General features: G+C 43.6%; 1 protein-coding gene across 3 annotated transcripts in view; it reads right to left on the bottom strand.

Annotated features, from left to right (window-relative positions):
- RNPC3 (RNA binding region (RNP1, RRM) containing 3) overlaps nucleotides 1–26,282 on the bottom strand; it is a 52,645-nt gene that overhangs the window by 7,444 nt on the left and 18,919 nt on the right. The window contains exons 9-15 of one of the 3 annotated variants that reach the window (XR_012646534.1): nucleotides 23,998–24,134; nucleotides 22,225–22,386; nucleotides 20,577–20,671; nucleotides 20,442–20,500; nucleotides 19,515–19,647; nucleotides 18,685–18,757; nucleotides 14,687–15,712 (exon numbers count right to left, since the gene is read on the bottom strand). Coding sequence is in view for 2 of the 3 variants with exons in the window: in XM_075002324.1 (XP_074858425.1) it covers nucleotides 18,698–18,757; nucleotides 19,515–19,647; nucleotides 20,442–20,500; nucleotides 20,577–20,671; nucleotides 22,225–22,386; nucleotides 23,998–24,134 (646 nt within the window). In the remaining variant the exon portion in view is untranslated. Of the gene's footprint in view, nucleotides 1–14,528; nucleotides 15,713–18,684; nucleotides 18,758–19,514; nucleotides 19,648–20,441; nucleotides 20,501–20,576; nucleotides 20,672–22,224; nucleotides 22,387–23,997; nucleotides 24,135–26,282 lie in introns of those variants that run through there. The other 2 variants (XM_075002324.1, XM_075002323.1) reach the window with 2 other exon arrangements.

Raw genomic sequence — 26,282 nt, 5'->3', positions numbered from 1 at the left:
CTTTCTCTGTCTCCATCTAAGGCTGACGGGATTGGTGCTTTGGGAGCCGAGGCTGCGGCTGGTCCTGTCGGCGTTCACCGATGACATGCTGCTCGTGGTTCAGGACCCGGGACACCTGGTGCGGCTGGAGGCTTGCCAAGCTGTTTACTCAGTAGCCTCCTCTGAGCGGGTCAACTGGGTCAAGAGCTCTGGCCTGGTGGTTGGAGCTGGCTGGCAGACGAGCCACCTCCCCCTGGCGCTTCAGGCCATCCAGTGGAGCGTGGGTCCGCTGTCCTATCTGGGTGTCTTTCTGTCACGCATCCCTCTCTGCTGGAAAACTGGCAGGGTTTAGAGGGCAGGGAGGCTGAGCGGTTGCGGAGGTGGACGGGGCTGCTCCATCTCTCCCCCTATGAGGGAGAGCACTGGTGCTTAACCAACTAGTCCTGTCCATGCTCTGGCACAGTCTCAACACCCTTGTCCCACCCCCGGGTTTCTTGGCTGCCCTCCAGAAGGTAGTTATGGAGTCCTTCTGGCCAGGACTGCACAGGGTCCCTGCAGGGGTTCTCCATCTCACCCCCAGAGGAGGGAGGGCAGGGCCTGACCTGCCTAGACACTCAGGTCCATGTCTTCTACCTCCAGGCCCTGCAGGGACTCCTCAACAGCAATAGTGCAGATAGTCCGGCGTGGAGCATGCTGGCGCACGCTTTCCTCTGTCGCTTCCAAGGGTTCCGATACGACCAGCAGCTCCTTTATTTGCCTTTGAGAGGCCATCCGCGAGACCTCTCGGAGCTACCGGCCTTCCACCAGGACCTCCTCCGCACCTGGCCGCTGCTCATAGTCTCCAGGTCTTTAGGGGCCGCCGCAGAGGAAGACTTCCTTGTGGAGGCCCTGCTACACAACCCCTACCTCCGTGTGCAGGCAGCGGAGTCCCCCGCAATGTGCCGGAGGCTGGTCCTCGGTGGAATCACCAGGGTCGGAGACCTCCTGGACTACGACCAGGGAGACTGGATGGAGGCCCCGGGGCTCGCCCGGCACAAGGGGCTCTCTATCCTACACTCTCCCTGGCGCGTACTCGAGGAGGTGAAGGCTGCCTTGCCACCCGCTGCTCACGTCCACCTACACCGGCTCCTGTGAGGGAATGCACCCCACGCCCCGCTCACTCCTGGCCCTCCAGATCTCTCCGTGGGCCCATGGCTCCATGAACCTCCCCACCCCCCTCCCCCGCATCATCCCAGCTGGCTGCACGCCTTGCAGCCGGTCCCCTTTTGAACCGCACCCAGACGTCATCTGTACACGCTCGTACTTCACACGCTCCACTTCCTCACCCTCACGTCCTGCCCAGACCACAAATGGCAGGACCTTCTACCATCTTCGGAGGGTGGGGAGCCCTGATGGGCCGGCCTTTATTCCACCCTGGTCCCGCGGCCCGCTGGGGACATTGGCTGGTGTATCCTCCATGGGGCAGTGAGCACAGGCGTGTACCTGGTGAGGTTCACCTCCTTCCGGTTACCTGTTTCTTTTGCGGCACAAGCGAGACCCTCACGCACATTTACATTGAGTGCGCCAGGCTGCAGCCCCTCTTCCGGCTGCTCCAGAACCTTCTACTGAAATTCTGGGTGCACTTTTCCCCACACCTTCTTATCCTGGCACACCCCATCTGTGGCCCCACTAAGTCATGGGACCTCCTCATCAGCCTCCTCCTGGCTACGGCCAAGGTGGCCATTTACAACACCCGGGAGAGGAGGCTGGCCGGGGGGGAGGCCTGTGACTGTGGGGCCTATTTCCGCTCTGCTCTCTGCTCATGAAGCCAGGCAGAGTTCCTTTGGGTGGCGTCCACTGGTTCTCTCGACACCTTCAAGGGGCAGTGGGAGCTGTCTGGGGTTCCCTGCTCGGTGTCCCCTTCTGTTTCCCTCATTTTAAACCTTTGACCCCCACTTCCATCCCTGTTTTCTCTTTAGTTGTCCCCCACACTTTGTTGGGACCATGTCTTTTTAATGGGTTCCCTCTCCCATTAAGAGGGGCCTTCTAGTCATGGGTAGGCTGTGCCCGCCCACTCCCTGGTCTTCAAATAGGACCCAGTATACTGTCCTTCTAGAAGGCTCCGGAAGCTTCCAGGTAAGGGTCTGCCACACTATTTAAAATTTAACTATTGTAATTAAGTATGGAAATGTCCAAGCTTTCCAACAACATTGGATAGGCACACACTCACTCCAAATTCAGAACAAACGTAAGAATGCAACAGGTCATCTGTCCTGGATTAAAACAATTGACTATCATTTAATAGACTACTACTTTGAGTAACAAAGTCAATGTTTAGGGATGCTATTATAAAATTAGCTAGAGATAGAGCCTCTCTGTTTGTAAAAGAGGAAGCACTAGAACGTGTTGTGCTTCTTTTATGGTTAACTAGTACAGATGTGGTTCACTTAATTACATAATATGGTTTACCATAAAACTATCTTCAGAGATTTTATATCCTTAAGGCTTAATAAATGTATCACAGTGGACATAACTTAATATCACTTTATTCTCAAAAATCCACCTACGATGGGCGTGATTTTTATACAGTTCAACTGAGTTGTGCAGATGAACGCTAACTCAGTCAAAGTGGTTCAAATGTGAGATTACAACCAGGGCTGTTATGTCAGATGAGAATCTCTGCAGAAGGAAGTAATTTAAATCCCATGCAATCTATTGGTCCTCCTTAGAATTGCTCTCAATTATTGCCTATCTCCTTAAATAAAGTTCTCTCTAAATAAAGCACTTGTTAGGAACAGTTTTATCAAATATAGTCCTATGTAGATCTTTTCTTGTAAACACAAGAAATAAGCAAATTCACAATAGCAATACTATTTCACAAAATAAATGCAAAAAAGATTCAAATACATACAGTTTGACTGGCTGATGCTGTTCTCACTAGTCTTCCTGCTGCTTTATAACCAACTCAGCATTCTGGTGCTTGAAGTAGGACTGACTGCATTGTGATATGACTAAGTCAGTCATTGATAGGCTGACCTTCCTGTCTCTAAAATTGCAGTATATAGAATCCCTTCCTGTTTCTTGAACATACTGCCAGTAATTATGTCTCTTAAATGGTGCTCTCTACTGGCCTATTCATGTATAGATTTAAGCTTTTTTAATGTATGTTTAATATAGTATGTATTTTGTTTTAGGTGTTTGGCTGTTTTAAACACTACAGTAAACTAAGGCAAACGTGAAAAATTTTTAAACTTTATTTTCAAGTTCTAACCATTTGTTGTGCAATGGACCATGTCTTGATTTCTAAGGTTTGAAAAGGGGATTAGTGAGGATATTACATATTTGTTTGTTATATGCCATCATTTACTTCTATGCTACTGATTCTCTGACAGTCTGAAATACTTTATTCTAGTGTCATATTTTATTTGGCAGAGCCTATAGAAGCAATGTGTCACCAAACACAGCAGAGAGACTTAAAAACATCTGAAGGTGAACATTTTACTTAATACTTCATCTGTTCATCTCATCATACAAATGAAGGAGTCAAGAATTACTATGCAACCCCTCTATGGTGAGCTCTCTCCAGGCAAAAGGAATCAAGGTAGGCCTCACAAGAGGTATAAAGACAGTGTGAAGGCCACCACTGCTCATGCTAGATTAAAGCCAAGCGACTAGAGCAGAACACCAAACAGGCTGGCGTGCTCTTGTATGACAGGTGTGTGACAACTTTGAAGAACAGAGATGCATATGCCTGATTGATGCTCGTGAGAGGAGAAAAGCAACAGCAGAAGCCAAACCGACAGAGCCAGGACAATCCCCTTGCCCCTACTGTGAATGCCCATGCTGTTCAAGGCTTGGACTCCTCAGCCACATGCGAGTTCACAACCGATAAGCCTGTGCAAGCTCAAGACAACAAATCAGACACGACAGACTAAGAGTACGTCATCTGCTCAGTAGCCTGACTACATAATGCTGTGATCCTGTCAGACAGACTATGAATGCCAGCTCCAACTCCTTAAGGGATTCGCCCTCTGTCAAAGACAGGGGTCAGCAACCAAAAGAGCAAGAAGAGATTTTTTTTTTTTTCCAAATTCGGGAAAAACTCAATAATTCAAGAGCCGTAATGCACGTGAATATGAGATAGTCCTTAACATCAAACCACACTTTTTAAAACCCCTGATTTAAGAACAGCACACACACAGGCCGTTTCTACACAGGACACTTCTTCGGAAGTGGCATGCTAATACAGAGAGTGAAAGATGCTAATGAGGAGCGGATGCAAATTCCCTGCGCCTCATTAGCATAACATCAAGAGATTTGGAGTCCGGAAGACCGTTCTTCCGGGACTCCAACACACCATATAGAAGCGTGGTCCCAGGGGGTCTTCCGGAAGGAAGCCCCTTCTTCCCAAAAATTCTGGAAGCCACCCCCACCCCACCCCCGGCAGCTGCGCTTCTACATAGCATTTTGGAGTCTGGAAGAACAGTCTTCCAGACTCCAAATCACGACTTATGCTAATGAGGCACGGGGAATTTGCATCCGTGCCTCATTAGCATCTTTCACTCCCTGTATTAGCAAAGTGGCCTGTGTAGAAACAGCCACAATGCTTTGTAATGTGAGACATTTACTGCAGGATGTTCACAAACTTTTTACATATTCTATTTCTTCAGACTTTTCGTGTGTGTTTATATCACTATCTTCCTTTCACTCCCGAACCCACTTAAATTATGCCAGTTTTCCTTCACATTTAATTTTGGTGTTCTTTCTTAAAAATGTGTGTTGAACTTCATAGCAGGAATGCTGCAGTCTTCATTTTCCTTTTCAAAAGACTACTAGCAACACAATCAAAACACAGATAGAGTACCATATCCCACAATGCACTGCACGTTAAAGAGGGAGTTATCCAATGTTTTGAGATCACATCCATTACGTTCTCTCCTGTACTCTTCCTGGACTTACCAATGTCCATCCTCCACCTCAGTACCGCCGCAGTATCTCAGAATCTTTTCTAAGAGGCTCCTTTAGAGACAGTTGTTTCTCACACTACTAGTGATGGCATGCATTTTCTTGTGAGCTCCAGCTGTGGGATGGACTGTCGAAGGTATTCTGTTTGATCTCTTCCTCCTCATGTGCTATGACCATCATACACTTCACATGGGACTACCTTTAAATTCAGTGGATACTTATTTATGAGTCTTTATGCTATATCACAAATTTAAGTGACGGAGTAGAAATGCTCTGAACTCCAGCCTCCTGCAGCAGAAGTCCAGCCAAGTCACATGCATTTTCCATTTAAACACAGCAGTCCATTTACATTAGTTTCAAGGCTCTCTTTCCAAGGAAAAGACTAAACTTACCAACGATTCAAGTGACACATGCTGTACAGGCATATTTTGACAGTGATGTGTCACAGAATGACCAAAAAATCTGGCCAAGGTTTAGATTTATGTTGTATGGGGGGGAGGGGGGGGGGGGGACTTTGATATCCTAAGCTCCTGATGATGTATCAAAGACCCTTTGCTACAATACCTTAACAACAACCTTTAGGAGTATTTTCTTTAGTCAAATAAATCTGCTCTGAGAATTAGCCAAGTTCTTTATTTTTAGAAGCTGGTATCTACTTGAAACCTCTAGTGATAGGCGATATATCTAAAAACTATGTACATTGTACTGAATAGGAGTTAACTGTTATGTAAGATTTGTGATTTTTACAAGCCATTTGTTACTTAAAGTAAATTTTATATTGACATACTATCTGGGAAGCAGCCTCTTATGACCTGCTAACTAAGGGAAAAATTTAAAATGTTAAGATTCAAGACATTTAATCATTTTAAAATCATGCACAACAGGTAAAAACTCTTTCTGGAGGAAGGAGGGGAAGTGTGGCGAGATTGAGCTGGTATTTAGATACTGTTTCAGTACATCTGATGGAATTTATCAGTGTCTTCAAAAAGAGAAGTTACTCACCGTAGTAACAGTGGCTCTTCGAGATGTATCCCCGTGGGTGCTCCACAATAGGTGTCGGGCTTGCCCAGCGCCGCAGATCGGAATTCTTCCAGCAGTTTCTCCTGGATTGCGCATGCGCCGGCGTGCACCGCTCCCCTGCGCACCCCCGGCCACATGCGCGATCCGGTCCCTGCCAGTTCCTTGACCAACCGCCTCAAATGCTCCTGAAAAACACTAGACAGAGAGCCAAAGCAGGGAGGATGGGCGGGTGGTGGAGCACCCACGGGGACACATCTCGAAGAACAACCGTTACTACGGTGAGTAACTTCTCTTTCTTCGAGTGTCCCCATGGGTGCTCCACGATAGGTGACTACCCAGCAGTAACCCAAGAAAGGTGGTGGGTAAATCGGTTTATGTGCAGCTTGCCCCCAAAAGGACTGCTGTCGACAGACGGGTATCCTCTTGGAATACTCTATGTAGGGCATAATGCTTGGCGAAGGTGTCGTAGGATGACCAGGTCACCGCTCTACAGATGTCTTTCAAGGCGATGCCCTTGAAGAAGGCTGTTGACGCCGCCACCACCCTGGTGGAGTGAGCCCTAGGCGGGGCCATCAAGGGAGTCTTTCGAAGCTCGTAGCACGTTTTTATACAGGACACAATGTGCTTTGAAATTCCCTGTGAAGAGAGGCCTTCCCCTTTTGACCTGGGAGCAAGAGATACTAGAAGCCTGTACATTTTCCGGAAGGATTTAGTTCTGTCTATGTAGAATGCCAACGCCCTCCTCACATCCAGGAGGTGTAGGCGTGCCTCTTTGCTGGAGCTGTGAGGCTTCGGGTAAAACGAGGGTAAAACTATTGGTTCGTTAAGATGGAACTCTGAAGAAACTTTTGGAACAAAGGCTGGGTACAGCCGTAAGGTTACCGCCTCCTTTGAGGATACTGTGCAGGGCGGCGTTGCCATAACTGCTGCGAGCTCACTGACCCTGCGAGCTGACGTAATTGCAAGGAGGAAGGTTCTTTTTATCGTAAGGAGACGTAGGGGAACTGTGGCTAATGGTTCAAAAGGTGGACCCATTAGCGTGCTAAGCACCAAGTCCAAGCTCCACGATGGTGGAAGCGGTTTCCGAGGGGGGTACAGGTTTACCAACCCTTTCAAGAACCTGGTAACTATAGGATGGGAGAATACCGTGGGCCCCTCCTCTGTATGCTGACAGGCTGATATAGCGGAGAGGTGGACTTTCAGCGAGGATAAGGAAAGCCCGCCTCTCAAGGCCCAATAAGTATTCTAGTATTATCGGTATAGGAACGTCAAAGGGAGCTAACTGCTTGGCGGAACACCAGGCTGTGAATCGAGTCCATTTCCGTTTGTAAGTCTTCCTGGTGGAGGTCCTTCGGCTACTTTCCAGGACTTGTTGTACTCCCTCTGTACATGTGCTTTCTAAAGGAGCTGAGCCCTGGATTAGCCATGCTTGTAGACGCAGGCCCTGAGGGTGCGGGTGCACTATGGACCCCTGAGCCTGCGTGAGTAGGTCCGGAGCCACCAGTAGAGGGAGCCGTGGGCGGTCCGACATGCGCAGAAGCAAGGGAAACCATTGCTGCCGATCCCACGTTGGGACTACTAGTATCATGCAAGCTCTCTCCTGTCTGGCTTTCTGCAAGACCTTGTGGATAAGCGCTGTGGAGGGGAATGCATAAAGTAGGGGGCCCTTCCATGAAATCATGAATGTGTCCCCCAGGGACCCCCGCCCCACTCCTGCCCTGGAGCAGTACTGGGGACACTTCTTGTTGTGCTGGGTGGCAAACAGATCGATCAGGGGGAACCCCCATGTATGAAAAATCGGTCGTAGCAGATCAGAGCGGATCTGCCACTCGTGCGTGAGTGCGAAGCGCCTGCTCAGCTGATCTGCTTTCACATTGTGAGCATCCGGCAAGTACGAGGCTTTCAACGTTATGTTGTTGGCGATGCACCAGTTCCACAGTCAGACTGCTTCCGCACGTAGGGCACGGGATCGGGCTCCTCCTTGTCGATTTATGTAAAACATAGGGGAGGTATTGTCTGTATTGAACCCGACTACTTTGCCATATACGTGGTCTCGAAAATGTTTGCAGGCGTTGAACACTGCTCTGAGCTCCAGTATGTTTATGTGCAGTGTCTGTTCCGCAGGGGACCATAGCCCTTGCGTCACCTTGTCATTGATGTGCGCTTCCCATGCTATGTGGGAGGCGTCAGTAGTAAGAAAAATAGAAATTTGTGGTTGGTGAAAAGGCACCCCTACTAGCAGGTTCTTGGGGTTTAGCAACCACACCAGGGATCTGCGCACCTCTGTCGTGGGCAACACCGCCCTGTGAACAGTGTGGGATGCCGGTTTGTAGACGCTCGCCAGCCAATGCTGCAAGCTTCACATGTGCAATCTGGCATTTTGTACCACAAACGTCGCTGCCACCATGTGGCTGAGCAGCTGCAAGCACGTTAAGACCGGCACCATGGGGCTGTCTGTGAGGACTTGCACCAGCAAACTGATGGCACGGAAGCGGGCGTCGGGTAGGTACACCCTTGCTGTGATAGAGTTTATGCGTGCCCCTATGAACTCTATAATCTTGTGTGGGGGTCGGTCTTTGACTTTGCGAGGCTGATGACTAGGCCCAGCAAAGAGAACGTGTCCGCTGTGACGCGGATCATGCGTAGGACCTCTGCCTTCAAGGTCCCTTTCAGTAGGCAGTCGTCCAGGTATGGGAATATAAACACCCCGTCTGTGCAGGTAGGCTGACACCACTGCCAGGGTTTTGGTAAAGAGTCTGGGGGCCAAGGAGAGGCCGAACGGAAGAACCATGTACTGGAAGTGTTCCTTGCCGACCATGAAGCGGAGGAAGCGCCTGTGTGCTGGGTGGATCGTTATATGAAAGTAAGCATCTTGTAAGTCGAGGGCTGCAAACCAATCTCCATCGTCCAGTGCCATGAATATGGAGGCATCTGTAATCATCCGGAAACGTTGCTTGCGTAAGTAGCGGTTGAGGCCCCGAAGACCTAAGATAGGCCTCCAGCCTCCTGTTTTCTTCTCTGTGAGGAAGTAGCGTGAATAAAAACCTTTCCCCTGGAATTGTTCCGGCACTCTTTCCACTGCCCCTATGAACATAAGGTGGTCCACCTCCTGCTTGAGCCTCGCCTTGTGGGTAGCATCCCGAAGTTGAGGCCTGGAAGGAGGCTTCGTCGGTGGGAGCAACTGGAAGGGGATCGCGTAACCCGTGGCTATGATCTCCGGCACCCATTTGTCTGCGGTGATCTTTTGCCATTGGGAGTGAAACGGTCTGAGGCGATGATGGAACATGAGATGAGAGTGGCATTACGCGATGGTAGTGATAGTGCAGCCCTCGACATGCCCGTCAAACTTGTTGCCTTTGGGCCTGTCCCGAGGGTGTACGGCTTTGTTGAGAACATCGTCTGGGAGTTCTGTACCGTTGCTGTCGCCCTTGGTCGTAGCCCCGTTGGTACTGCGCACTCTGTGGTTGGTACGGGTAACGTCTTTGCTGAGGGTAATATTTTTTTCTTCCTATATGGAGGAGTATAAATACCCAGGGTTCTAAGTGTAGCTCTCGAGTCCTTACTAGGAGTGGAGGACTGAGTCGGTTGAGTCTGCAAACAATTTTTGCGTGTCAAAGGGAAGATCCACGATCTTCGCCTGTAGGTCCCTTGGGATAACCGATGTCTGGAGCCAAGATTCTCTATGCATGACCACTGCTGTAGCCGTTGAGCGTGCCGCCGTATCTGCCACATCCAGGGTGATCTGGACTCCCGTTCGAAGCTGCATAGCCCTCTTGCACAGTTGCCTTTAACACCGGCTTCTTATCTTCCGGAAGTGAATCCATGAGAGAAGTAAGCCTGGAGTAATTATCAAAGTTATGGTTTGCTAGGTGTGCCACATAATTTGCCACTCTCAGTAGCAGGGTAGAAGAGGAATATACCTTCCTGCCAAACAGCTCTAGCTTCTTGGCATCTTTGTCTGATCCCCCCGATTTGTACTGAGAAGTCTTTGTCCTCTGCTGGGACGACTCGACCACCAAAGAATTTGGTTGTGGGTGACTGAAGAGGAACTCCATGCCCTTTGCCAGGACAAAGTACTTCTTATCCGCTCTCTTGTTCATAGGCGGAGTGGAGGCCGGAGTCTGCCATATGGTGGTGGCTGACTCCATAATGGCTTCATCCAGCGGGATAGCAATTTTGGATGAAGCCGGGGGTCTCAAATTTTTCAGGAGTTTGTGATGTTTCTCCTGCACTTCTGCCGTTTAAATGCCTTGTGTGAAAGCCACCCTTTTAAACAGCTCCTGGAACTGTTTGAGGTCATCCGGGGGAGCGACATCCCCGGGGCCCATGGCCTCACCTGGGGAGGATGAGGAGGAACCACTAGGATAAACCTCCTACAAACTCTCAGGTTCCTACAGCTGATGATACACCTGCTCACTGGAGGATTGCGAAGGAAAGTCTCAGGGTTCTAAAATTAACTCCCCTTGAGATAACTGTGCTTCCATCCCCGATCGAGTGTCCACAGGGGTATTGGACAGCCGGGGGGGACCTGCCCCTGGGCGTAGGCCTGTGGTGTCTGTGTCCAGCATGATAAGAACGATCGTGGCAGCACGGGTACAGGTCTGGGGATGGAGACCTGGACCACTCTCGGGGTGTGTACCCCCAATGTCTGGGAGAGCGAGACTTCCGCGATGACACAGATAGCGGTGAAACTGGTTTATGGTAGTACTCCAGGGGATCCAATCCCAGAAAGGGTGAAGGTGGCCCAAGCCATGGTGACATTGGTTGGAGGGACGGAGGTGGTGGTTCTGGATAGGCCGGTGGAGACCCAGGCCTTCTGGGTGGTGTGTGTAGCACAGAGGGAGGGCTTGTTAGCAGCAGCAGCGCAGCCCTGTGCAGAGAAGGGCTGCGGTGCCGGGTTTTTGTTCTAGCCTTTCCCCTCCCCTGTGGGGCTGGCACCGCCCCCTCCCGCGCCGGGGATCTCGGCCCTGCTGTCAGCGCCGCGCTCAGCTGCGGTGCCGCGCGGGTAACGTCCTCCTGTGCCTGTAGGCTCCATGCCCGTTGGCCCTGCACCGTTGGTGCCGCCGGTTCCGGTGTTTGCCTGGCCGACGCTCTAGGCGCCGCGCGTGCCGGCTGTTTTGTAACCGGAAGCTCAGCCTCTGCCATGTGCGCTGCTGCTTACCTGAGTATGCGGCTGGGGGCTGTGTGCTCTGCCTGTCCTGCTCGCTGAAACCGCCAGCAAGGATAGAGCTGGGGAGAGCTTCCTCCGTTTCTGCAGCGAGGGGGTCAAAGAAGCTGCCTTCCTCTTGTGGAACCCAGAGGGCCCTTCTGGTTGAGGCCTCTCCGGCAGGTCCGGCTAGAGGGCCTTGTCAAACAAGAGCCTTTTAAGATGCATTTCTCTGTCTTTCCTGGCCCTGGCTACGAGCTTAGCACAGTGGGAACACTTCTGGTTAACGTGTGATTCCCCCAGGCATCGGATACATTCACTGTGCCCATCGGAGGCCGGCATAGCTTCACGGCAAGACTCACACTTTTTAAAGCCTGAAGAAGCCATCGCGGTGAGTCTTTTACTGTTAATAGGGTACTTAGCACTCAATCCGTGCCTGTTTACCCGAATCGAGGACACCAGCCTGCAGGGCAGCAGGCGGCCTATGGGCCTTACATCCACTCTGCTTCTCTGCTCCTCTCTCTATTTATTTATTTATTTTTGGATATTCTCTTTGTCCTCTTTTTTTTTTTTAAACCGGAAAACAAAAACAATTTACGCATAGAAACACTATCTAATCTGACTCTGGCCGTAGCCTGAGCAGATTCCGTCTGCAGCCGATGGTGGCTGAGAAGGAACTGGCGAGGACCGGATCGCACATGTGGCCGGGGGTATGCAGGGGAGCGGCGCGCGCCAGCGCGATCCAGGAGAAACTGCTGGAAGAATTTCGATCTGCGGTGCCAGGCAAGCCCGACACCTATTATGGAGCACCCACGGGGACACTGGATGAAGAACTTAAGCTTTTAGACTATATCTAGATTACAGTGATTTGTCAGCAGAAGTTTGTGTTGGATGATATCTTCTGACGAAACTTCTGTTGACAGGGAGCGGCCAGTCTGCAGGGTGGTGGACAGAGTGCAGCCAGACTGCCCTGGCTGTTCCATTGGCAAAACAGCCAGCAGACAAGGTTGCCCAGTATCCCAGAAGCCCTTTCTGCCAACAGGAGGCTCCCCTGAACATCCAGACCAGCTTTTAGAGGCATTCTTCCTCACGGTGAGCAAGGTGCAGCTGTCGACTAAAGTGCTTTGTTCTGTTGACTTACTGTCAACAGAACGCCCTTGGAATCTAGACACTCCATGAGTTTTGCCAAAAAACCCTCTAATCCAGGCATAGCCTGAAGTTTTTTTTGCCCGTACATTTATGAAGAATGGTTTGTCTTCACTGCACTGTTAGCTCAGGGTATAATTAGAGCTTCCTCTAACCTAACTCCCATCTACACACACAAATCTTTAGCTTGAGACATGGCAATTTAAAGTCGAGGAGCTAGAGGGTCAGTCACGGCAGTAAGCCCATGCTTAAATACAACTGAAGCATGAGCTAATAAAATGCTTATGGACACCACTATAGTCATCTGCTGCTGTTAGCACTCACATCTGATATTAATCCAATCACTTCGTTAAACAAAGCAAACAGTCCAGTAGCACCTTAAAGGCTAATAACTTATAAGGTAATGAAATTTCATAGGCAAGACCCACTTCTTCAGATTACTGACAAAATTTTGTTACCTTATACACTGGCACTACTGGACTGCTTGGTTTGTTTTGTGAGGCTACACACTAAAAACAGTTCTCTCTCTGAGACTATTTGTTAATTAAGTCACTCTATAACTGAAGCTATTTCTGCAGTGTGCTTCCCTCACAATTCCAGCAAACTGTAGCAGTGAAGACTTAAATGACAAAGGCAAGGCCTAGATGTAACAGATGCACCATAGCTTGTCAGTTGGTGAAAGAGCAGAAATGGAAATCACACATGGACACAACAGGCATGGCAAGTGCATTACTTTTAAAAGTTTTTTCTCCCCCCCCCCCCCGTTAATTTTGAAGTATTTTAAAATCATAGCTCTAACAACCAGTTACTCTGGAATTTGGATTAAGTTTCATTACACAACAACACCATTTGAATCCCTGGAAAAGCTTTCACCCATTGCTCAAGTGTGGCTGATGAATTAAAGCTAGTTTAGGAAGTTGATAGGAGTAGCTTGCTCTTGTAGGTTAATCTGCTTTTTGTTAGCAAATCTGAATAATACAGCTTGTGGGGTGTGGCTTTAACTTTACACAGTATAATCAATCAGCTTCAATTAACCAATTGTTTTATTTGCTCACTGAACTTCAGACAAACAGAGGTACTAGCTTTTTTATTTATCGTAGTGTTTGTGGGGAAACGCCTTTCAGCATGAGTGGTGTGTCTGCTAGCGTTAGTCATCTCAGTTGTACTAGCCACTGTTATTCGATATAGTGTTAAAAAGCTATCCTTTCGTGTAACAGGCTAGTTTTCTAAAATGTCTATTTAAAGCTTCCACTGTTTAATCTCCATAAGCCATGTTTAAAATAAAAAAAAAATACTACAATTCTTTGGCTGGTGTACTGTGTAAGTCATTATTAAAGCTCTGCTCAAAGTTTTGATGCAAATCATCTTACCTTCCAACATGCACAAATTCTTAAACTCAAGGTAATAATAAAACCAGTTTTCACCAAAGAAAGAAAGTACATTTAGTACACAGGTCTAGTTAAATAGTAAGAGTAGTGACCTTTCTTTCCCTTGCTGCTCCTAGAATATAGCGAGATCCATACTGCTCCCTCCACCTATCAAAATACTAACTCAATTTGATGGAAAGAATTATTGCTCCTCAAAATGTTTGTATTTCATTGCCAACTGAGCACCTTTACATAGTCTTTCCCACAAATTTAGTAGATAACATACAAAACAGGTTAGTTTCACTATAACTTTGAAAATTAGTATCCCATGCTTTCAGATAGCCTAAAGTGTTGATTTTTAGCACTACTGCTTCAATAACACTGTAAGAATGCTAGCCTATATTGGTCCCTCGGCTTGGCATTGCTTAAAATTATTAATTGCTTGATATTTATCTAATGGCAATGTCCAGGGACCTCAATAAGTACTGAGGCCTCTCTGGACTTGATGTTATTCGTGTGTTTGCAGATAAAGTCCTTGCTTTATTGACATTGGTCATCAGTGCAATTCTCAATCCAAGAATGAATGACAGCAGCAACTCATGTTCATTTGAATGACAAAATTGGTGATGGTATGAGCTCACAACACAATACCAGGGCATTACTTCAGTACTGTTTACAAGGCAAAACAAAAATTCCTGATTCAATAAAACCAAATCTTATCCCTTTTTCACTTTGAGAGCACACTAATCTCCTCAAGGTAAAAAGAAAACAGAATTTACTATGGAGCCTCTGAATGACTCTTCTGACATTAATGGTCTAATGCATAACAATGTAAAATTATTCAGCATTGTGTTTTTGTAAGAATTAAACATCTTATCTCCCCCAACCAAAGGAAAAAAAAAAGAGCAGATAAGGCAAAGTGAAGGGGAAAAGAATAATTTATTCGAGATTCAACAAGGACACTAATATACATTTTTCATATATCTGTCTTCGAACAGCCTACAATTTGTTTAAAAGTACTTGTAACCTTTAAGAATGAAGATAATTAAAATCTTGTTTTAAGACTTTAAATGCTACTACGCACTGTTCAATAGTCCTGCTGATCACATTGCTTCTTCCCATGGCGTGGTAACACTTGAAAGAGATGGAACACAAAAGGAACCTGGAACATTATAAAGGCACGTTAAAAGTATAAATGACTGGGGAAAAAAAAATAATCAGGTGTTCTGTTGTCAGAAGCTTAACTAGGAAAGTCAAAAATCTTGATACAGAAAATTAGTGAATCATGCATGACAACTAAATTTAACTTACTACTTACTGCATGTATTAGTTTATATTAAAACTTAAAAAGTAAGGTTAGTAACAAATCCCGTATGAAAATATAGATTAGTTTCCACACAACACTACCGGAAAGTGGGAAACAAAAAGGTACTAATGAATAATAAAGTTTAGCTTCAGTGAATCTGCATTACTTCATCATGAGACTTCGCTAGTTTTTTTTTTTTTCCCTCTATCCTAAAAAAACAGTTATAAGAAAAACTATTTGCAGCTTCCTATAAACTGGGACACAAGTTGTCATTAAACAAATGGATTAGTTAAAAAAAAAAAACCAACTTCAAGGATTGTTTTCTGCTTTGCAACCACCTCATTACAACAAAAACATTCTAACAGTGGGGCGTGGCTATTTTTTAAAAAGGAATATCTAGGGCCAGCGCCTCAGCTGACATAAGTTAATGCAGTTCCACTGACAATTTATGCCAATTGAGGATCTGGCCCATAAAAATAAAGAATTATATGGACTCAGAGAAGGAACAGGGAGGAAAGGTCACATTTGGAGACAAGAAATATTCATGGTGGCCCTTTAAGTAATAAGCGACCTGATTCACTGTCTCCCTTAGAAAGTTTCCTTAAAAATTATACAATATCTTACTAAATGTTAGAGATTTACAAAAGTGTAAAAAAAAAAGAGCGTATATTCCTCCCTGTACCTGCACTAAGAGACCTTTGGAGGTATTTGAGTGCTATGCGAAACACTGCACAAAAAAGGATACACCAAGAAAGGATACACTCTGCATGACAGTATTACTGCAGTATTTACGCAGGAATGTTTCTAAAGAAGAACAGCAGAATGTGGTTTAATTTTACTTGATTCTCAATATTGCATTTACACAACTTTTTTTTTTTTTTTTTTTTACTACCTATTACAAGACTGCTTGATAAAATATAGAAGTTTTGATCCCTTAGCTACACATTAGTGAATGCTCACATGTGCACCAATGACAACTCCAGTTTCATTAAGTGAGTGAGGCGCTTTATAACTTGAGAAAATATTAGGAAAATGCCAACATTTACTGCCCCATCCATTCAGTGGAGCAGATTTTATGTAAGATTTTGTTGTTCATCAGTTCCATTTACATAAAGTCATGCTTCCACACAATGCAGTCTTTTAGGCTCTCTTTCTCCCTCGAGCCAGTAACCTTTGACACGTTAGCTTCTTTTACTTAACCATGCTCTCTCATATAGCTGGCACTTTATATCAGAATTGGGCACCAAGTTATTCATGAAAATATTACTTTGTCAAAGAAAAGGGGAATTCTAGCCAATGAAAAGTCAAAGTTGTATATTTTTTCATCTTTTGGGAAAGCATGTGCATTACAGTATCTTCATAAAGGAGAGAGTAATACTTGGAATAATTACTGTCAGTTAAATTTAGCTATTTTCATTGTTGAAAAAGTAATTTGACATTAATAACAAAGTACCTCAAAGTGACATTAACATAGTATTGCTGTATCAAATTTAAATTTCCTGTGTATACAATTCACATTTTACAGTTTTTTTTTTAAATTTTACTTAATTTACTAAATTATACACGTGAATTTTTTAACCCTTGTCCCTAGCAGATACAAGCTTCTTCCCATAGAAATCACTGTTTCGCATAAAGTCATTTAGACTCTTAGCAATGACAGAAAAACATATTCAAACACAATTAGGGTTCACGTTTGTTATTTTTTAGCAAAATCAAAACAATCCAAAGATAAGGGAAAGTCCACATTCCACTGTGCCATTTGAGTTCTGCAGTACACACAACTGTTGCATACTTGGAAACAAAAGGCTCAGTTTAAAGGAAGGTGTTTAGACTTTCGTTCCTTTCATTAGGCTTTTAATTTTAATCTGCTAATAGCAAACCTAATCGTTACAAATAAAGCTCAGGGAAATATGACATCTGCATTCAAAAACTCTGAATTAACTGTAAAAATACAAGTGGCAATCCAATTAAGGCTTAGCTTTATTGTTTATGTAATCTGAACACCAATTGAACCTTATAGTTAATCAGATACAGGAATAATTACTTAAGTTTTTTTCAAGGAATAAATTGGGAAAATTAGAATTTAATTACAGTACAATTTCTTTTAATACTGAGGATTAAAGGTTGCCAACAACCATTCAGAATACCATTTTGATTTTTTTTCCTAGCACTTGTCACACCACATAAAATAATTTTAAATTGATGGACTAATTTGATGAAGAAACAACAAGGAACAAGTTACAAACCAAAGCTCATTTGTGCCTTTATCCCTTTTAGAATAGTTTAGCCAAGTTTGATTTGTTGGCAACCAATGTAGGAAAATGCCTGTGAACAGCACTTGTTTTCAATTTGATAAAAATCAAAATTTAACTTTGCCAAGTAGAATCAAAGCTTAAGGAAAAAAACTGAACACCCATCTCAATACTGAACAAACCATGAGTGTTAGAGGGAGTCTTACCAACAATCCACGAAACTTAAGAAAGATCCTTAAAGGCAATATATAGCTTAAACAGAATGGTCTCCAGTGGAGGCAAGAGATATACAATAAAATGTCTATTTTCATAATTACTTTATTAGTGACTGTATTGCTGAGCATCTCAAAATATAGTTTTAAGAAAACGTGCTCTTATTTTCTCATCAGAAACAGGCACATTGAAGTTATTTTCATTTTAACTAACAATCAACAGACAACATAAACTTAAGAAATTTTTAGATTTTATTTATTTTTTTCAGATAAACTCATGTTGGCGCATTGTCTAGATGTGGAAACTAGAACATGTTTTCAAACAACATGATTTAAATATGCTTTTATAGGCAGTGTGGACAGAGATCCTATAGAAGAACCACAACTAGCAAACACATTTTTAAGCACAACTGTCCATGTCCTCAGAAAGAAAGGACAAAATCTTGTTTAACATCACATAAGCTAAAGCACTTTGTAACATTATGCTATTTCTTAGACAAAACAAGGCTTAAAGGGACCTCCAACGATCCACAGATCCAAGTCACCTAAGCAAAGAATCTTTGGGAGACCTCAGCAAGGAAACTCAAATACAAGAGACCCCTGACTAACACAATTTTAACAAGAGTTGAAATCATGAATGGCAGGAAGTCAGGAATCAGGCAGCAGCCTGGCTGCCAGCTCCCCTCCGCTTGCAGAAGCTGGGAAACTGAGCAGTGCTGCTACACCTGTCAGTTTCCTGGCTCCTGAGAGAGGCAGGCAGCTGGGAGCCAGGCACTGCAGTGCCGGTCAGTTTCCCAGCCACCCCCTGGCAGGAGCCAGGAAATTGACCTGCACTGCCATGCCTGGCTCTGGTCTCTCTGCCATTCACGGGAGCAGAGTGCCAAGCGCAGACAGGAGGAGGGTACCCAAAGGTGGTAGGGCCCCTCCCCCGTGAGGTCCTGACTTAGGCAAAATTTTGCCTTATGCGTGGTTAGCAAGCTCGACATAAGTCGTGGGTTTACTATATTATTTATGGGACTACAGCAACAAAGCAGTATCTGCTCCTGAGGCATAAAGGCCTGCGGGTGAATGATTGTCAGGGGCCGGACTGATAGCATCCAACTTTTTCACGTGTTGAAAATTAACTTTAAGACCAATCCCTCAAAATGAACTTTAAGACCAATGGTTAGCTGATAGATTTCCTTTGTAAAATCCTGCCCCCCCATGCATTATGTACTATTTAAAAAAAAAAAAAAAAAAAAAAACCACCAACACAAAAAACCCCACCTGTGTACGTCTGAAAGTTCTTTCCTTTCTCTCTAAATCTACTTACCTTTAACATTGTTCTATCTTTTCCTTTTTTCTTCTTTGGAATCCTGTTTTGGTCTAGCGGAACGTGCAAATTGCTAAGCTTTTGGTAAGGACTCTAAGTCCAAGTATAAGTGATAATTGTTAACAAGAACAAGAATCAATTATATGAGGTATACCAATTCATTCCAAGATAAATAAAAATGCAGAGAATGAACATGCTTTGAATGTATATGCAATATGTACACAGTGTGCATCCTCAATCTCTCTCAACTCCACTCACATGAAGTTATATTTGGCCTTTTTTCAGCTCAAATTTCACTATCACAACACTTATTTGTAGCTAAAGTGGACTATTTTTGGTGGTGTTATCCATGATTTCATTGGCATACATTTTTAAATCTGAACTTCAACTTATTACATGTTTTTATTAGAATATAAACTTGGGGGGTGGGGGGAATGCTTGTTGATCTGTTGAGAGCCTGTGAGTGAGTGAGAGAGAATCTTCCACAAATAATACCCCTGATTGTGAAAACATTTGCATAAGTTTAGTCAATGGGACTTCTTATATGAGAGAAGTTAAGCATATGCCTAGGTCTTTGTCTTGCAAACACTTAAGTGATGATTTTATTTTAAATCTTAAAAGTCATACACATTTACTCTTCTGTCAGGAATGCAAGTCTAACCCACAAAGTTTTAAATTATAACTAAAACAAATGTGAATTACATGATTACTACATTATTTGTAATTTTAATATTCATTCTGTTCTATAGTCATTTATGTAATACAGTGAGTTTACAAGAATCTCAGGAGCCATCTCATATTTACAAGACAAATGTTTGGAAAAAGGATACAACCACCATGGGCTTTTCAAACAAAACATATCCATTAACTTCTTTCAAAGCTTTCGTGGCTGATTTTTCATTAGGAAGGCCAATGAAAGCCTGTCCTTTCATGCGACCTTCTTTCATTAAACGTATATCAAACCTGGAAATAAAATTGGTAGAGGAATGAAAGGTTTTAATTTTACCCCATCTCCACCACAATTTAAAAAAAGGCATACATTTTACATCCTGCAAGATAAGGAACAAATGGAAGTGGCAGCAGTGCCTACTACATTCTGGTACAGACAGGGTTATAACATTAAGTATTGACGATAATCTACCTGCAAAATTAATTAGCAATTTCTCAAAATCACTATTAGAAAGCAGGGTTGTTTGCTGTGCTACTGCAAGAAATACCACATACATAAATAAGCATTTAACACATGTACAGTCAATAAAATGCTGTACATTTAAGGCCAATCTAGTGACATTAGGAACTATAATTCCAGTCTCTGGTGTAGACCCAAAGCTCAGTGTTCAGAGCCATATGTATCACTCCACTCAGCAGGCTGCAGCTGCTTACACATTAAGTAGATTATAAATGCTGCATTTTAAAAAATTATTCTTCAGTCCTTATGCAATGTTATGTGGTAGATGTTAAAATATTTTGTTAATAGGCACACCACTTCCAAATGACTTACTGAAACTGGGTATCTTGTGCTGAAGTGTAACTTCAAATGGACACATTTCCACCATTTGCTAACTGCATGCAAAAATATTCTGTACTTTCCTTACAACTAACCTTTCCATTGCAATTTGATATCCACCCCACCCACCCTAAAATTAAGACGCAGACAAAAGGCACTTAAAATTACTGCAATTTCTACTGTGGTTTTCACCATTCATGTAAAAGCTTAATTTTATAGTTTAATTTTACTAAAAACTGAAATAACTTACATAATCCGTTCAGTTTCTGAGTGAAAGTCAACATATCTTCCAAAAATAAATTTGAGATCCTGAAATTAAAATGGACGTGTAAGAGAAGACAACAAATAAAGAAAAAACATAACATTTTCATAAAGTCTTACCTACCTTTTCTTGAACTTGTTTTGACAAATTCTTCACATAAATCCTACAGTTTGGATCACCTGGCTCATAATTTTTGAAAATGGAAAGTTTTTCCATTTCTTGACCAAAAGAGAAAGGAGAGAATAATCAATGTGTTATATGACCTAATAAATCTTCATCTCAGCTTTTTAAAAACATCTTCAAAAATATTATACATTGTAACAAAACCAATTATCTTATGACACACGTAGTACAGAAAACTCTTACATATCCGACAGCCCGAGGACCTGCAGGTTGCCAGATATTCAAATATTCTGGATAATAGAGAAGTAAACCTAGCAATGCATAACACTAAAGAAAAACCAAGATCAGCTACTAAGAAAGAAAACAAAAATGCATGCAGAGTACTTTGTTTACAAACAGTAGTATTGTAAACTGTAAACTTATACTGTATTAATTTGTATTTACTTTCACTATACTATACTGTACTTACAGAAAACATAAATAAAATTTACTTATGGTTAAAAAGCCGGTTATTTGAGCGTTCCCCATGATAGAATGCTGGTTAAGACAGAGTTTATTGTAAATTTCAGACTAGGGCAAGGCAAAATGCAGCTCAGGCACGGGACGCAGCCCACCAAACTGCAACCTAGCAGTAGCCCCAGCAACACTGGCCATGTACTTTGCACACCCTGATCCCCTAGGTGTGGGGGAGACGGGTGGGGGAGAAGCAAAGCAGGGATTTTGCACACTGCCTGTGCTACAAGCACAGTCCAGGCAGCTCCTGTTAGCCAGAAAATGCATAATCGTGATAAGACGGAAGCAATGTGACACTTTACTTCTCCCCGACCCCACCCAGGGTTTGCAGTGCCCATAGAGCACATGGCCCCTGCAGTGGGCCTCTCTGATCAGCATGTGAGGGTGCAGCAGGCAGGAAAATCATATATATGGAGATAGACATCTCATAGAGCTGGGAGATCGAGTCCAGTCCCCTGAACTCTTGGCAGGACCAAGCACCACCTCCCTTTTTTCTATTTTAAATCTATTTGCCCCAGATCTCTAAATGGCACCCTCAAGGACTGAACGCACAACCCTGGGTTTAGCAAGTCACCAAGCAATCCCTCCCCTCCAAATTGCCTGAGGGTCATGCTAAGCTGCTGGCCAGGAGTAAGCACGCCCCATCCTGCTCCCCTGCCCCCAGGTCACAACACAAACCCTCTGCAGTCCCACTCCTGCACCCAAGCCACCTCCCATACCCTGCACCCTGTCACAACCCAAACACCTGTGCACCTTGTTCTCTACCTCCTACAACCCAGGTTACAGCCCCTCCCAGACCCAGCATGCCTTCTCCAGGTGAGAATCTTCTCCTGTGCCCATACCCTCTCCCAGACCTTGCACCCCAATCCCTGCCCTAGGTCTCAATTCCCTCCTAGACCCCACACTACCTCCTGCACTCCAAATCACCTCTCTCAAAATCCCATCTACATCCAACCTCCATCCCAGACCCTGCAAATCCTCCATTAATATCATGTTAGAGAGCAGCCCTTGACCACTTACCAAGTTCTTGGAGTGGCCACTCCATGAATAAATGATTGCTCACTGCTGCTGTAGACTATGTAGCAGTAATGTAACTTCCCATTTTAAACAAAACAAGTAATATTAAAGAAAATACCTCCTCTAGAAAGTCTGCCTTTTTCCAATTCCCTTCTAGAAACAAATTCTGATGGTATTTCATCATCATCATCTTCTGACTCCTCTTTATCATTAGAGCTGGGAGCTGGGAAGATCTTTCCAAATCCTGCATTAGTTATTTCTACTGTAGTTGCATAAAGATCTGAAAGTTGAATATAACATTGTACAAAACGTTTAACAGTTGATTCATATTCCAAATAAAGTGTGCATTCAGGGGTAGGGGAAGGGAAGGATAAACTCCAAGCCAGAATATCCTAATTTTTAAGGGTTTAATTTCTGAATACATCAAGACAGAAAGGAATTTTAGTACATACGTAGTGATTATTTGTCTTCTGCAGATGTATGAAAAGCAACATGTTCCAATTTCTACTTTGAAACAAGATGCCTGCTTCACATAATACTCCACCATTTACTCTGCTGGAGAAAATACCTAACAGCAAGACCCACTGCTCCCTTTTGACACCATTGCACTCTTTCATACTTTTTTTTTTTTTTTTTTAAATTCTCATTTTATATTCCATAAGATTATCTACAGGAACTTCACAATACAGGAAAACAACACTACAAAAAATCATTATGACCCAGCACTATAAAGAAAAATGCACAGTATCAGCAAAGTGCACACTGGGGCTTTGCATAATCTGATAACTACAGAAATGCTACTCTTAGAAGCTGAAGCACACACAAATGCCATGTCTACATTAGCAAGTTCTTTCGAAATATTTTTCAAAGGGGGCTCTTTTGATATATCTACCAGAGCATCTACACACAACAAGCATTCTTTTGAAATTAAATCAAAAGAATGCAGCACTCCTTTCGAAAGCCCTCTTCCATTCCTACTTCAGGAAGAAGGCCTTCTTTTGAAAACTTCTTTTGTCAGAAAATGTGCGTAGATGCTCTGCGGGCTCCCCCCCCACCCCCTTTTCTTTTTCTGAAAGAGCAGTCCTCATGGCACTGGATTTTTTGATCCCTGGCCCATTCTTTCAAAGTGCAGATCACTCTTTTGATACACTTTTTTTGTGTGCCGATGCACTCTTTCGAAAGAAGTTCTTTCAGAAGAGATCTTCCGGAAGGACTTCTTTTGGAAGATTATAATGTAGACATAGCCCAAGTGTCTTTATCCCATGTTAAGTTTTCAGCATAATTTATAGACTCCCTTTTTAAAAACAAAGTACATAATTCACTTGAAAGAGACATCTTGTGTTGAGAAGGCAACATTAGACCCTTAAAATCCCACCCCCATCCTACATTTTAAATTGCAACTAAACAGAGAGACAGTCTTTATAAAAGACAGAATCCTAGAAGAAGCAAGGTTTCTGGATTGAATGACACATACAGTATGATGACCAGAGTGGCACTGCTATGGCCATAGCATAGGTGCAGCTTACAGTGATGGAAGAGGTTTTTCCTATTGCTGTAGGAACACTGCCTTCCCATTAATCTGTATTTACACCAGCATTTTTTTTTTTTTTTTTTTTTAAAAACACAACAGAGTATCAGACTATGTTGACCCAAAATTTAAGAATGGTATGGGCCTTAGAGGTTGAATTCATTGCATGTAAAGTCATGTTAAATGAATATTTGGAAAAAAAACAAAAAAAAAAAAAACCAACCAGCATTATTTACAGAACCTTTATTCTTTAACTCACAGAATATAAAAATATTCAACTCAATTAACATATCTTGCCTGTTCTTTGCATCTGAAAAAAATGGAAATAATTTAAAAGAAGAATTTAAGGATAAATATTCTTACCATTATTTTGGTCTCTCTCTAAGCTTTTCTGAAGAACAGCCGGAATGTCTGCAGAAATTTGGAACTTAATTTTTTTATAACCTACAGATTGCGGCTGTTCAAACACATCCGAAGGCGACAGTATAGGATGCAGATTACTGTTGAAAACAACAATATATCAATCTTAAAGTTTCCATAGTCAATGAAACAAGCACAATCAACTTAATCCATGTATATTTTCAAGTTACATTTCACATGGTTTACAATTAGTACATCAGTTTTCTATTTCAAAAGCAACTCTAGACTTATTAACTTTCTGTGGGTCATAGTTAGTTAATTGGAGATACAACGTTTAGTAGGCAAACAGAAAAAAAATCTGAGAATACCTTACAACTACAGCTAGACTGTCAAAATAAAGAAAAATTTCCTAAGAAAAATAGCAAATGAGGCACAACCAAATTCACTTTCTTTGGAATTGCATGCTAAAGAAAAAAAACGAGGATTGTTTTCTTTCTAAACAAAGCAGGCTTGAAAGAAATACTATTTTTCTTTAAAGCTTAGCTTCAGTTTTGCGCTTGAAAATAGATGACATCTAACCATGAAAGGAGTGAATTTCTGGAACTGTTTTCCAAAAGGAGAAGCGTGGGCAAAACATAAATAGGTTTTAGACTGAACATAAGAGGGGTGCTATGCTGAGGTTGTCTACTATGTCAAAAAGCCCATTCATGATGGTTGAAGATGGGACATTTGATAGGAAAGGCTCTGTATTAATTACAGGGAATGTCCAGCTATTGGGTGTCACTATCTTCTCAGTATTTAAATGGTCACCATATGTGGGGTCAGGATGTAATTTTGTTCCAAGACAGACTGGCAGAAATCCAGAGGTGATGTGGGTGGTCACTCTTCTCTGCAGTACCGGATGTTAATCTCTAGCTGTTTTGATCTAGATGAGTAAATGATTCCCTGTAACTGAAGATTTGAGGACTTCAGTGAGTCAGCCACAGAGTACAGGTCTGTTTCAGAAGTGGGCGGGTTAGGTTCTGTAGCCTGATGCCAGAGCACAGGACCATAATGGTCCTTTCTACCTGTAAAGTCTTTACGTCTTAAGTCTCTCTTAAAGGAGAACAAATGACATAACATAAGAACCAAAAATGAAAGTTAAGCAAATTAGTAAAGTTAAAAAAAAAGCAACAAAAAACCCTGTAATATTCAACATCATCCTTTCAGTTAGAAGGCAAGAACACATGTTAATTATGCCCCGGGATTCTGTAAGGGCCCTTCAGCAACATTATGTTTTCAGAGCTAAGTCTAGACCAGGATTAAGAGGGATGGTATCACAGCATATATTAGTGAACTTGTTAACAACAAGTACAATTCTGGTAAAGAAAAGGCCAGCTGTACTTTAGCAATCAGTAGTTTATGCCTCAGGGAGAGCTTAAGCTTCAACTGCACCAATTTGGCACATGCTGAAGTATAACTTTCCCTATTTCAGTTAGAATTATAGAAGATGTTAGGATCAATTGAGCTGATATTGTTTAAGTAGAAAGAATATATCAAACTATACTAACCCCTGCAATCCACCTGCCAAAGCTTTCATCTTAAAGAGAGTGAAACTGCCCAATTTTTGGGGAAAAAAAATCTTTTGTAGCTTACCTTTAATTTAAATCATTAAAGACAAATATAAGTCTGGAGGAGGTATGAACAAACTTTTTAGGTTGTGCCCCCTTTTACAGCACTGCAATTATCCAGGGCACCCCCAACTTGTGGGAGGGCCACAGGAAGGGACGCGGTGGCAGAGGGAGGTGGCTCAGAGTGGGTGGGATGCTTAGGAAGGTGGTGCTGGGATGCTAGACGGGGTGCCCCAAAAGGGGAGGGGTACTTGGGAGGACCACCCCAGGAGGGTACCTCACCAAGCTGGGAACTCACTGGCTGCCCTCACCGCTTAACACAAAGCTTCTGTGCACTCTGATTAGCCCAGGAGCAGGGATGGTGATGGGGGGGCGTGGAGGGCGATGTTCTTTTGGTGATGCAGCAAAAGAGGTCTTGCAGGAGAAAGCAGAGGACTGGCGATGCAGCAGAAGTTTGGAAGCTGCTGGGGAGGCCAGGGTGGAACAGGCTGGCGGTGCCCTGGACAATTGCAGGGCTGTGTCCCCCTTACAAAACGGCACGCCCCCCCATTTTGCACACCCCTCAGCTACAGTAAAGTGTTCCTCATGAAAGCCAAGTGCAAATTAAGCAATATTTTTCGGAGAGCTCTGCGAAAGCAGAACCGTATTACAATCCACAAAGCAAAAATATCATATGTC

Source organism: Carettochelys insculpta, chromosome 9, assembly GCF_033958435.1.
Source record: "Carettochelys insculpta isolate YL-2023 chromosome 9, ASM3395843v1, whole genome shotgun sequence".
Lineage (NCBI taxonomy): Eukaryota > Metazoa > Chordata > Testudines > Carettochelyidae > Carettochelys > Carettochelys insculpta.
Note: the sequence above shows the minus strand (reverse complement) of the source record. Positions and strands in the feature narration are given on the sequence as shown.